This window comes from Strongylocentrotus purpuratus, unplaced genomic scaffold, assembly GCF_000002235.5.
Source record: "Strongylocentrotus purpuratus isolate Spur 01 unplaced genomic scaffold, Spur_5.0 spur5_scaffold_20, whole genome shotgun sequence".
Taxonomy (NCBI): Eukaryota; Metazoa; Echinodermata; class Echinoidea; order Camarodonta; family Strongylocentrotidae; genus Strongylocentrotus; species Strongylocentrotus purpuratus.
The window spans coordinates 38,247,224-38,260,816 of record NW_022145606.1 but is presented as its reverse complement, the minus strand read 5'-3'; the positions used below and the strand labels follow the sequence as shown (position 1 = coordinate 38,260,816).

Genomic DNA, 13,593 nt, shown 5'->3' with positions numbered 1-13,593 from the left:
ATAGGGAAGAAAAAAAGGAAGAAAACAAATCAGGTAAAAAAAGATATTTTAGAAAAATCAGGAAAAAAAATCGGGAAGGAAAACAAAATCGGGGAAAAAATGGGAAAAAATGAAAAAAAAATCAGAAAACCGATTTAAAACTGGCTTTTTATCAGGCCTGAATATGTAGGTCTAAAAGCCCTATCACTCTCTTTGCGCGCATAGTGAATCTGGCGGGAAATGAAAGTGAGAAATAAGAGCACAGAGCCACTGGAAAGTAGGGGGTATCTATAACATAAAAAATCACACCAAAGAAATATCAGAACTAGAAATCCTGGTACACGGATTATATTTGTAGTATTTTATTTTACGATAACATAATTCTTGTAGCATTTTTACATTTTTTTCTTCTCTTAAATGCTGAAAGAAGAAAACAAATTCTTATTGGCATTTCCATAGATAGGGATTTCAAAATCATGAAACCCAACAAACTTTAAAGCCCCACTGCACTACTTACAGCTACTTGCGCCCTCTTTATAGCAAACAATGCATAATCGGTGCCTCTTGGTCCCCCATGATCCCCTTTTTCTTAAGTTAATTGAGAGCTGATTTGATGAGATAACCACCAGTCTGTGACCTTGCAGGGAGGTCTAATCCCCCCTGGTCGAGCTAGTGCAGACGGGCTGTAAGTTGATTGCCTTGTAATAGAAACAGTGAGCCAGTTAAAAATACATGTATCTTGAAAATACTCCTATTTGATTACGTAGAAAGGAAAAAAATATCTCCAGAGACTGCATTTTCTTTGCTGGCCACAGGAGTCACCATTTTGGTCAACCTGGTGAAGTCCATATATCACACCATATATAATCCCTATAAAGTTTTTCCTGTGCAGTGTTTCATATGCAGTTCAACAGATGTAATCCATTTGTTCTTTAGTCTTTCTACAGTGGTTTAGAAGAAGTCCAGTTTAACAGGTTCTTCTGTATCATACAGTTGTCAATGGTGATATATTATCGTCACCCAGGTCAAAATTCCAGTTGATACCAGTTGAAACCTCTAAGGATTTCCGACTGATATTTACCAGTTTGAACTGGTCACAACAGCAGCCGACACGTTCATCGCCTCAAGGCTTTCTGTTTTCATCACACAGTTGTCTATGGTAATACATTATCGTCACCCAGGTCAGAATTCTGGTTGATACCAGTTGAAACCAGTAAGGATTTCCAACTGGTATCTACTGGTTTGAACTGGTCGCAACAACAGCCAACACGTTCATCGCTTCGAAGCTTTCTTTTTCATCATATGAAGTCTCTTCATCGCAGAAGCCGTACTTGTCTGCGGCAGTGCCTTCCCTGATGCCGAGCTGCTCGACATTGCCTTCGCCGCGGCCGATGAAGCAGAGGGCGCGTTCGGCCATTTGCCAGACTGCGACACGGACGTTGACCGCTGCACGCTCTGCGGCTTCAGGGCCTTCCCACTCATTGTTGTCGACGTGCCCGAGGTGCTGGAGCTGCGACTGGTGATGGAAGAGGGCGCTATTTTGGCTCCAGTGCTGGTTATGATACGACTGGTGCCAGAGGAGGAGGATTTGGAGGACGAGGAATGCTGTCGGTTGGTCAGATTAGCGGCGTAGCTGGCGAGACCCCCAAACGGCTGCTGGGCACTGCTGGTGGATGTTGGTGAAGGCTGGATATCGGGAAAAATAAAATGATAATAAATGGTCTTATCAAGACAGGGTAGATTTATTGATATTAATACTGCTCTTTCTGTTAGCCCTGCAATATCTTTATTACGGGAAATCCAACCCGAGAAGATTTCCTTTTGCGACAGCCACCCAATTTGAAGAAAAAATTATGGATACAGCTTAGAATGATATATCTAATAATATGATGATATATAAAACATGATAAAATAGGGTTAGGGTTATATTTTAGGTGGTTGTCGCAAAAAGGAAATCTTTCCTCCAACCTCAACATAGAACCACTTTGAGCGACACCAGACAAATAAGGCAATTAGATCCGGGCAATTAGATCCAATCAATTGATTCTGACTGAAAATTTGGCCTGATTTTAGACAACAGGTCAATAGAAATGGTCACGTTTGACCAAAAGGTGACCAAAATGACCATATTGTTATTGATGGGGCTCAATGTGACCACATTCTCTAGCATCAGGGAGTTTTTTTTACATAGAAAGGTAGCATCTAATATCCTTTGCTGATAATAACGATTGAATATATATAACCCTTGATCAAAAGTGACCGTAATGGTCAGAATGTCCTGAGTAGGGTCAATAAATTTTTTAATCGGTGCAATTTTAAAAATCCTTGTTGAGCTATTTAAATCCCCCCCAACAAATTATGATTACCGTACATTCCCCTATCTCTTGGGCCAAGGTAACAAGCCTAGCCACACTTTTTCCCATGATGCATCACATGAAATCAAATGAACACTTGTGCCACTAGATGGCACTCTTGATTCCACCGTATTGAAAATTATTAACCCATTGGCTACTGAAACCGGGTGGTCCCTGTGTTAACTCTATGGGTATATGATAATTCAGTAGTCAACCCTGTGTTAACTCTATGGGTATAAGATAATTCAGTAGTCAACCCTGTGTTAACTCTATGGGTATAAGATAATTCAGTAGTCAACCCTGTGTTAACTCTATGGGTATAAGATAATTCAGTAGTCAACCCTGTGTTAACTCTATGGGTATAAGATAATTCAGTAGTCAACCCTGTGTTAACTCTATGGGTATAAGATAATTCAGTAGTCAACCCTGTGTTAACTCTATGGGTATAAGATAATTCAGTAGTCAACCCTGTGTTAACTCTATGGGTATATGATAATTCAGTAGTCAACCCTGTGTTAACTCTATGGGTATAAGATAATTCAGTAGTCAACCCTGTGTTAACTCTATGGGTATAAGATAATTCAGTAGTCAACCCTGTGTTAACTCTATGGGTATAAGATAATTCAGTAGTCAACCCTGTGTTAACTCTATGGGTATAAGATAATTCAGTAGTCAACCCTGTGTTAACTCTATGGGTATAAGATAATTCAGTAGTCAACCCTGTGTTAACTCTATGGGTATAAGATAATTCAGTAGTCAACCCTGTGTTAACTCTATGGGTATATGATAATTCAGTAGTCAACCCTGTGTTAACTCTATGGGTATAAGATAATTCAGTAGTCAACCCTGTGTTAACTCTATGGGTATAAGATAATTCAGTAGTCAACCCTGTGTTAACTCTATGGGTATAAGATAATTCAGTAGTCAACCCTGTGTTAACTCTATGGGTATAAGATAATTCAGTAGTCAACCCTGTGTTAACTCTATGGGTATAAGATAATTCAGTAGTCAACCCTGTGTTAACTCTATGGGTATATGATAATTCAGTAGTCAACCCTGTGTTAACTCTATGGGTATATGATAATTCAGTAGTCAACCCTGTGTTAACTCTATGGGTATAAGATAATTCAGTAGTCAACCCTGTGTTAACTCTATGGGTATAAGATAATTCTGTAGTCAACCCTGTGTTAACTCTATGGGTATAAGATAATTCAGTAGTCAACCCTGTGTTAACTCTATGGGTATAAGATAATTCAGTAGTCAACCCTGTGTTAACTCTATGGGTATAAGATAATTCAGTAGTCAACCCTGTGTTAACTCTATGGGTATAAGATAATTTAGTAGTCAACAGGTTAGTAAAATCACCTTAGGATCAGCTCTCCTGAAGAGGTTCATGGGAGACGTCTGATCCTGGTTTTTCTCCTGGTCTTTCGCCGACGATGATGACGATGAGGAGGAGGATGAGGAGCCGGTAGTGATCACCGTCTCCGGGAGGTTAGCCGGTTTCTTTGCAACCTGCAAGAAGGAGACGAAGGATAATTGATTGGTAATGTTTTGTTGGAAACATAAATAAATTGAAATTGAATTGAATTGAGAGATATCTATTTATTGTATTTAAAGTGGTTTATCGATGAGAAATCATTCACGGCAAGATAGCCGAACTGTAAATTCTTGCACAATCATAAATGTTTAAATTGATACATGAATAAACAATAATACATTCATATCAGTGAAAATGCAACACTTTTGACAATAACCCAGGGCATCAATAAAGGTTTAACAAGATACAGATGCATGTAGTAGGCTTAAGGTTCTACTAAATGCATCCTCGTCATAATAAACATCAGGATACCCAACATCAATTCTGAGTAAGAAGAGGAGAAGGAGAGAGTAAGAGGAGGAGGAGAAGGAGACAGCGAGAGGAGGAGAAGGAGAAAGAGGAGAAGGAAGAGCAAGAGGAGGAGAAGGAGAAAGAGGAGAGAGCGAGAGGAGAAGGAGAGAGAAGGAGAAAGAGGAGAAGAAGAAAGAGGAAGAGGAGGAGAAGGAGAGAGTGAGAGGAGAGATTGAGAGAAGGAGAAAGAGGAGGAGAAGAAGGAGATAGTGAGGAGAAGAAAGAGCAAGAGGAGGAGAAGGAGAGAGTGAGAGGAGAGAGGAAAGAGTAAGAGAGAAGGGGAAGGAGAATAACTGATAAAGGGAAAGCTAAAATGAGAGATGAAACATTGACTATCAGATTGCATGGAAATTTGTTACAACTTACATGTACATAGAGGTGATTAAACGGAAGTGGGACTGTTCTTACCATTTTCTTCATGTTGCGTTTACACTGGGCACAGTACCAGACCAGTCTAGGGTCATTTGGGTCTGTGTCGGTTACAGGAGGGGTGTGGCATTTCTGGAAAATTACACAAATATCAAAAAATAAACAAATACAGTCAAACCTGCTTTAGTGACCACCTGTCTACAAAGGCCACATTTGTTGCTTCCCTTAAAAATGGTTTCTCATTGAATCATGTACTAAAGGAACCTGTCTACAAAGACCACCTGTCTACAAAGGCCACTTTTTGTGTTTCCCTTGGGTGGTCGCTACAGACAGGTTTGTCTGTACACCAATAAATGAATGAATAAATAGATAGATATAATAACTACAATAGATTCAATGAACAAAATAAATAAATATATAAAATACATAAGTACAAAAATATGTATTATACAGACATACATAAAAACTAACATACATAAACACAGACATACATGAATTGAAATTAACCAGTGATTGAGAGGGTAATGAAAATGTTCATTTCCATCATTTATCATCAAATTTACTAATATTATCACTGTAGTAATTATTTACTTCATAATTGCTTACTTGCTTAAGTCGGGTCAACTGCCCGAGCTGTGATGGCCATCCACACATTCCTGTCCAGCATGGCTGCTTTTATCTCTGACAGTTCAAGTCCCGTATCCTTCTTGAGTAGGTCTGTATAAGTAAGATGAGGTCTTCCAGGTTTCTTCTTCCCGTGTTTAGGCTTCCAGAGTAAAAGCTGAGATATTGGTTCATTGATGTTCCTACAGCTGTGGCCTGCAAAACGTAGTCTTCTTTCCCTTATCTTTTCTGATACTTTTGGTAGATTCCCGTACAGCTCCTTATTGGTTATATGCTGGCTCCAGTGCACGTTAAATGCTGTCCTAAGAAGTCTGGTGTAGCAACCATCTAATTCTTTTGCCAGCTTTGTTGTAACTGCCCATGCTTCGCAGCCGTATAGAAGCACAGATTCAACTGTAGCAACAAACAAACGTTGTTTGAACTGCCTAGGAAGAGAAGATTTCCAGATTCTTCCAAGCTTGCTACACGCTCTCCATGCTGCTGACTTACGAGCTTTCACATCTTTTTCCGTGCTCACCATCAGTGCTCCCAGGTACTTGAAATCAGGTACATTCTCCAACTGAGTTTCATCGTTTGTTTTTATAGTGATGATCCCCCTGTGATTGAATGACATGAACTTGGTTTTGCCTGAATTCATCCGGAGCCCGACCTTGCCTACCGATGTCTCCACCCTGCTCAGGAGTTTTTGGGCTTGCTCTAATTCCTCAGATAGCAGGGCTATGTCATCGGCGAAATCTAGGTCTGTTATGATTTCCGGACCAACTCTCCTACTTCTCCTTCTTTCTAGTTGGAATCCAAGTTCTTCTTCATGGCCGTCTATAGCTGCTCGCAAGGCATAATCGAGGACTATTACAAATAGGTAAGGTGCAAGCGTGTCACCTTGAAGCACACCAGCCATGATTTCAAAGAGGTCAGTCTCTCCATCAGGTGATATTACTTTTGCTTTGGTGTCTTCGTACATCTTGCCAATAGCATTCACCAGTTGTTCCGGTATGCCATATGCAGTAAGGATCTTCAACATCTTGCCTCTGTGGATGGTATCGAAGGCTTTGCTTATTTGGCTTATTTGTCAACATTGTCATCATATTCTTTTTTATCACCATCATCTTCAAGAAGAGCATAATCATCACCATCAACATCATCATCATCAACACCAACAACATCATAAACATCTTCTTTGCCATCATCAACATCATCGTTTATCAGTGTTCATCGTTATTCTTCTCCCTTTCCTCCTATCGCCATCATCACCACCATCACCATCATCACCACCATCATCACCATCATCATCATCATCATAACCAGTATGTCATGACTACTAACCTGATGATATAGATTATGGCACTCCTGGCATTCAATCAGCGTGTTTCCAGCAGATATTTCCAAATCCTTACAGACGACACAAGCTAGACCCAACCACATCTCATCATCATCTGCCGCGGCTCCTGGTTTCTCTTCCTCCTTCCCTATAAACTCAGGCTCATCGTCTGAAAGAAGAAAGAAATCAAAACTGAATGCTTCATCTGCAACTATGTCACTGATTAATAAATTTACAACAACATGTACCTGTACATGAAAAGTGAAACCTGTATATAAAGACCACCCAAGGGAGACAAGAAAAGTGGACTTCATAGGATTGTGGTCTTTAAGTACAGGTTCATTTAGAATATGTTTCAATGGGAAACCATTTCCAAGGGAAACAAAAAATGTGGTCTTTGTAGACAGGTGGTCACTAAAGCAGGTTCGACTGTAGTATTACAAATGTTTTCACTTCATGCCTTCTCTTCTTCATTCCTTCTGTCTTGACTCTCTCATCACTGCTCTAACTTGTCTGCTATTGTTCCTCTTCCTTCTCTTCTCTCCTACTACTTATTTTTCTCTTTCCTCCTTATTTCTCTCCTTTAATTCCCTCCACTGTACTGACTTGCACTCTATTTCTTCTCTTCTCTCTCTTTCTCTCCCCTTCTTTCTTACCTTCGTCCCCACTGCTCTCACTCATCTTCTCTTCTTTCTCCTCTCGTCTTCTTTATCATCATCATCCTCCTCCACAACCTTTCTCTCCTTTCCCTCCACTGTACTGACTTGCATTCTATTTCTTCTCTTCCCTCTGTTTCTCTCTCCTTCTTTCTTACCTTCGTCCCCACTGCTCTCACTCATCTTCTCTTCTTTCTCCTCTCGTCTTCTTTATCATCATCCTCCTCCACAACCTTTCTCTCCTTTCCCTCCACTGTACTAACTTGCATTCTATTTCTTCTCTTCCCTCTGTTTCTCTCTCCTTCTTTCTTACCGTCTTCCCCGCTGCTCTCACTCATCTTCTCTTCTTTCTCCTCTCGTCTTCTTTATCATCATCCTCCTCCACAACCTTTCTCTCCTTTCTCTCCACTGTACTAACTTGCATTTTATATTTTGTCCTCTCTTTATTTCTCTCTCCTTCTTTCTTACCTTCTTCCCCGCTGCTCTCACTCATCTTCTCTTCTTTCTCCTCTGTCTGTTCGTCTTCTGTTTCATCATCATCCTCCTCACCCTGATCGTCGTCGTCGTCATCATCATCTTCATCATCGTCGTCGTCATCGATGACCGGTTTTCGTGGTTGAATTCTCGACTGACGGACCTCTGGTTCTATCTTTGGTTTCTTGGCGGCAATGCCTGAATCTCCAGTGGACAGAGCCGCTCCAAAACTGGACTGTAATAACAATACAGGGGAGTGTTTCACAAAGACTGAGATCAACTTTAAGCTGAACTTAACTATGGCAGGCAGTTTATGCCTGTAATTGATGTAATTAATGTTTATAATGATTTATTATTATTAATCTTTTCCTTATTTTGATATTTCTTTAGTTCATGAATTAGTAGTTATGTGTAACTTTGTTGTTTTAATATTGTACAGCGCATTGTTATTTTCTCCGAAGTTGAAATGCGCTATAGAAGCCTAGGTTATTATTATTATTATTATGCCACTGTTTGCTCTCACAATTTACTGACATTGGTTTCTCAACGGACTTTTCAATCGTGGTCACAAATCTAAGAATTAACATTTTTGATAGTTCATTAATGAAGGAAAAAAATATTTTCTAAAGATCATATTTAAGAGACCAATGCTGATAGCAACCAGTGGCATGAACAGCCTGTCATAGTTAAGTCCAACCTAAAGTTGATCTTAGTCTTTGAGAAACACTCCCCTGAAGTTATGATTATTATTGTTGTATATCAACAATAGCTATTTAAAACTAATAATTGTTTGAATATATAACATCAGTTGTGGGTTGTCAATATCAGTGAGGGGATATCGTCTTTATCAAAATAAAGTGATGATAATGAATGGTAATTATTATTATTATTTCATATATCAACCATAGCTATTTAAAGCCCCACCACACTACTTATAGCTACTTGCGCCCTCTATACAGCCAACAATGCCTATTAAGCGGTACCATTGATCCCCCATGATCCCTCTTTTCTTATGTTAATTGAGAGCTGAATTAATGAGATAACCACCTGCCAGTGACCTTACAGGAACGTCTAATCCCTCCATGCCGAACTAGTGCGGATGGGCTTTAAAACTAATAATGGTTTGAATATGACATCAGTTGTGGGTTGTCAATATCAGTGACGGTATATTATCTTTATCACAATCATCATCATCATCACCACCGTCATCACCATCACCATCACCCTCACCATCATCACCACATTTATTAGTATCATCACCTTCATCATCATCATCACCACCACCATTATTAGTCTCATTGTCATCTTCTTTATCACCATCACCACCACCACCACCACCATCATCATCATCATCATCATCATCATCATCATCATCATCATCACCACCACCACCACCACCACCACCACCACCACCACCACCATCATCACCACAACCACTACCCCCACCATCATCACCATCATCATCATCACCACCATCATCACCATAATAACCACCACCACCACCACCACCACCACCACCACCACCACCACAATCATCATCACCACCACAACCACCACCACCACCACCACCACCACCACCCCCACCACCACCCCCACCACCACTACCATTATTATTACCTTTTCCGCAGGTCTCTTGACGGTAGTTTTCTTGGCTGGCACCTCAGTCCTTGATGCAGGCACAGATGGAGACGCAGGCTTACTGCTCAGCTACATGAACATATATATACAAAAAGAAAAAATGAAATCTCTACAAATTATCCCCGGCCACATTCTCAAAACCCTTGCAAGTCTTTGTTTGTAAACTTCTCAATGAAATGCATGCACATCAATTCTATAATCTCGCGTTTCGTGGGGACATCCAAGACCTTAAGACTTACAACAGTTTCTAGAAATTGGCCCCAAAATCAAAATGCTCAAAAGTCTTCATCTTCAAGTTCATGTAAAAGTTCAATACCTATGTCGTATGTTAAGCCTCGGTCACAAATGCCATTACGAACTGCTACGAACGCCGTACGAACGATTTTCAGACAATGGAAATTCGGGAAGACAATGGAAAAACAGGGAGATTCGTACGAAATTATCGTTCGTACGAACCTTTTTGACCGTAGCATAAAATATGACAGCATTACAGCAAAGTTCTACAGGGCACGTACAGTACATAAAAATCAGCCGATTACAGATGAAATCTCAAGCCAATGGAGTAACCCAGGGGCCTCTTTCACAAAACTTCTTATCTATATTGAACAAATGCTAAATTTCTATGACAAATTTGCTCTCAGCCAATCAGATGCCATGATTTCAGTAGCTTATAACAGTAGCTTGTAACTTGTTATTGATTGCAAGTTTGATGAAACAGGGCCCAGATCTTGCAATAATTGCTACAATCAGTTACGTTCTGGGGGACAGGGTGGGAGGGGGGGGGGGGGTGGGGGGGGTTGTCGCAATGAGCACAGTACATCATCAAAGCAAATCACTTTCTGAAAAGCAACCTAAACAAGGACCAAAGTCTAGGGTAGTTTTGATACCATCTAGATCTACAGAGGAACCATCTAACATCTCCCTTTTTTGTGTGCGTACACTGGTGATGCACAGGCCTTGATTAGACACACGCCCTCTGGAGGTCACATTACCTTTCCAGTGGTCTTGCCAAGGACATCATCCAGCATCTGTTTCAGGAGGTCCGTTGAGTCTTTACTCTTAGACCGCAGAAGGGCCAGGGCCTTCATGAACAGCGGGTCCAGTTCTATACTCGCCATTTCCTTCGGATCTAACCACAGACTGGCAGAGAATGAAAGAGAAATAAACTAAATTATACATTCCAGTGAAAAAAATACACAGGGGCTCGGGGCAGATTATTCCCCGAAATGCCCAAAAGAGCCCCCGAAAGTCATAAAAGAGCCCCCAAAATTTGCATAGAGTTCAATGCAAAACAAATTAAAGAGTGTTATTTTCATGCAAGCAAGCTTGAAAAGTAGCCCCCGAAATTTGTAAAGTATTTTTTACCTGATTTATTCCCTTACCATATTTTGTAATTTTTTATGTGAACAATTAATTTGTCTCAATTTATGTTTCTTGAAAATGTGAGGTAGTAAAGCTTACATCTAAAAGTATTCAACAAAAGCCCTAATTCAACCAATCCATCTTCTTTCTTGAGTTATGAAAAAACAAAAGCATCAAATTTACAAGGGGTGTTTAGTTGTATGCTAAGTTACAAGGAGAAGAGAGTGAAAGAGAAATAATTATCTCTGGTCAAACTAAGAAAAAGACGCAAAGAAATAAGATTAAGAAGAGTGGGCTTCGGATCATGAATTACCTGATCTCATGCAATGTCATGTCAAGACTAATCCGCAAGCAACAGCAAGTGTGTCATTAGACAGAAATAACCGTCTGATATGGGTCATTTCTTTAATAAAACTGACATTTGTTGACATTCCCCATATACAGACGGTACTACAGAGATCTCATACCGTGGGGGTAATCTGGCCAATCCAGCTGCCACTTATGGTGATAGAGCTTTCTCCCCCAATTTTCACTATTTAGATCTAATTTTCAGATTTATAAATCAGATGTAGTGACTTGAACTTTACAAAGGTCACAAATGTTTATCAACATTGCACATAGCCAGCATTTTAAACATTCCTTTTGTTAGTACTTTACGTTCAGCCAGCTTCAATAACAATAACAATTTACAGCTGCACATTCTACATATTCTCTGAGTTAATTTCATCCATGGAACCACCCAGCAACAAGAGTGTTATTTTAGTTACTCCAATCGGACCGCACCTTATTGTTTTAATAAGCCAATCATCACACTTTTAACGCACTTGGATAAGTCTCCACACACGGATTTTACTCACTTCTCCTGTCTTCAGTTTTCATCATCGGACGTGTTTTATATAGGACGTTTTCGGATTATTCAACAAGCTTTTTCTCATTAGTTTTCACGTTAATAGCGAGTTTCATCATCATCATTTTATTTGAGGACTAAATCGCAAATTAGATTTGTCTTCTATTTAATTTCGGGAAGTGTGAACTGTAAGGTTGTGTGCCTTCATCATATTCGCGTTAATTTCGCTAGCTAGCTAGTCGCGCTCCACGTGCTGATTCTTCACTTCGCTATATCGCTCTATTCTCCCTCTTCATGATTCGCCTTCCAGTTTCTTTCTATACTCGAGATATCAACGCTGAGGATTATTATTAACGGTAAGAATACTCATTTAGTTTCTACACAACATTTATTCCTACACAGATATAAATTAAGTATTGTACTCCTATTTACACTAAATAATATTAATTGACCTATCATACAAATGCGAAATTTTTGGACTTACTTATATGATTTATCCAATTTTTTTCCCGAACCGTGAAACGTACCGTTCATCCATTCAAATTAATAATCTATGACATCACCCGGCCGATATATTACCGGGTCAACCTACCAAAACATAGCGAATGGCCAATCAGAGCACTCGTTTCGTATTGGGTTTATGAATATTCAGATATCACTGGGTTGACTCGAACGTAGCTATTGGACGTTCGAAAAGAAAAAATGAATATTCATTAATTAAAACCAAGATGGATGACAACGAATCATGTCGACTACGAGACTTTCTCGGATTAATCATTAATTTAGGATATAAATGAGCAAGCTATCGTAAGTCAAAGCCATATTTGTTTGTTATTTGTTATATTTTTATTAGCCTATTGTAATATTGCAGCAAAAGAGCATTTATGAGGATGTAAAGAGTGAAAATCTCGTTGCATATCTCATTCATCGCGGTCCTGCCGAACCGAACCATTTGTTCCACTAGTATGGCATAGGCCGTACTTCAGTCTATACTATCATGACTAGATCTATAGAGGCGGTCAGTGGAGCCAGATGCAATCTCAGCGGAACCACCGTCGATATCAGAGACTGAAGCTTTCGGTCTAGTGTGTCATGTGTTGTGATATTTTGAGCATGACTAGAGTTGGTGGACATGAAACAGTTTATCCACTTCCTGACATCTGCGTAGCCGTAGGTGGCCGAAAATGATTGCAGTTGGTTTCATCAAATTCATGCAACGACCCCCTGGCACACGCCCCCAGCCCCTGCCCTGTTCAGTTTTCTTTCATCTTTGCCTTACTTAGGCCTAGTTTCAGTTTCACCCTTTGCTTTGGCTTTGCCTTTGCTCCTGATCCTCTGTTAGAACTCTAACGCATGGCATAGCCATAGGCATAACGCGCCAGTCCGAGATTGCCCGCCCGTATTGGCATTGCATTGGCTAGCGATCGCCGTGTCGCGGTGCAGTAGCATTAGCAATCGAACGTCTATACGTAGCGTAGTACGTGTACGGTACACAATTTTAAACTAACGGGACTGGACTGTACATCAAATAAGGGATAAAAACAACTGGGTGTAGATCTACAGTGAATCATCTCGTAGAAACTTGAGGGTAAACTAAATGGTTTATTTCTGAAAATTAGCAAATATGTCATACGTACCAAGAAAAAGATGCTAAGCAATATATAACCAGCTTTTTATTCCCCCAAAAAGGAAAACCTAAACTTCATCTGCGGATGAACCTAGACTGTAGACAACATTTTGGTACTTTGCGTGCAAAAATGAAGGGGCTTCAAATAGGCAAATAATAAACGAAAGTATATCAAAGATCCTTGGTTTTTCCATTTCAAAATCTATTGTAGACTTTTAAATTGGTACCTCTTTTAATCCGATTTTGGTTTTTCTTCAAAATTCGATTTGAAACTTTCTATATCCGAAAATCATGTGATTAGAGGAAGAGAGGAATATATAGTAGGGGTGGGAGAAGATCGAGAGAAAGAGAGAGAGAGAGAGAGAGAGAGAGAGAGGTTAGAGATCGAGATAAACCTATATATAAAGCCTCATTTCTGTATAATTTGTAATCCCAAATGGGCGAACAGACGTAC

The 13,593-nt window shown here is 39.9% G+C and overlaps 1 protein-coding gene across 1 annotated transcript; it reads right to left on the bottom strand.

Annotated features, from left to right (window-relative positions):
- Positions 1-564: 564 nt before the first annotated feature.
- Positions 565-13,247, bottom strand: LOC100891133 (integrator complex subunit 12). The gene is made up of 8 exons (XM_030993330.1): positions 13,150-13,247; positions 10,296-10,443; positions 9,283-9,372; positions 7,660-7,900; positions 6,541-6,704; positions 4,633-4,725; positions 3,699-3,848; positions 565-1,665 (listed from the first exon to the last, which is right to left on the bottom strand). The coding sequence occupies exons 2-8, from the start codon at positions 10,419-10,421 to the stop codon at positions 1,252-1,254; spliced, it is 1,278 nt and encodes a 425-aa protein (XP_030849190.1). The 5' UTR covers positions 10,422-10,443; positions 13,150-13,247; the 3' UTR covers positions 565-1,251.
- Positions 13,248-13,593: the final 346 nt, after the last annotated feature.

What these genes read in the sequence shown, in the direction of transcription:
- LOC100891133 (XM_030993330.1), bottom strand. Translation starts at nt 10,421, where the DNA reads ATGGCGAGTATAGAACTGGACCCGCTGTTCATGAAGGCCCTGGCCCTT. An exon ending in TTGGCAAGACCACTGGAAAG is followed by an intron (nt 9,373 to 10,295) that starts GTAATGTGACCT and finishes ATGTTCATGTAG; the next exon opens with CTGAGCAGTAAGCCTGCGTC. An exon ending in TCAGGAGAGCTGATCCTAAG is followed by an intron (nt 1,666 to 3,698) that starts GTGATTTTACTA and finishes CCCGATATCCAG; the next exon opens with CCTTCACCAACATCCACCAG.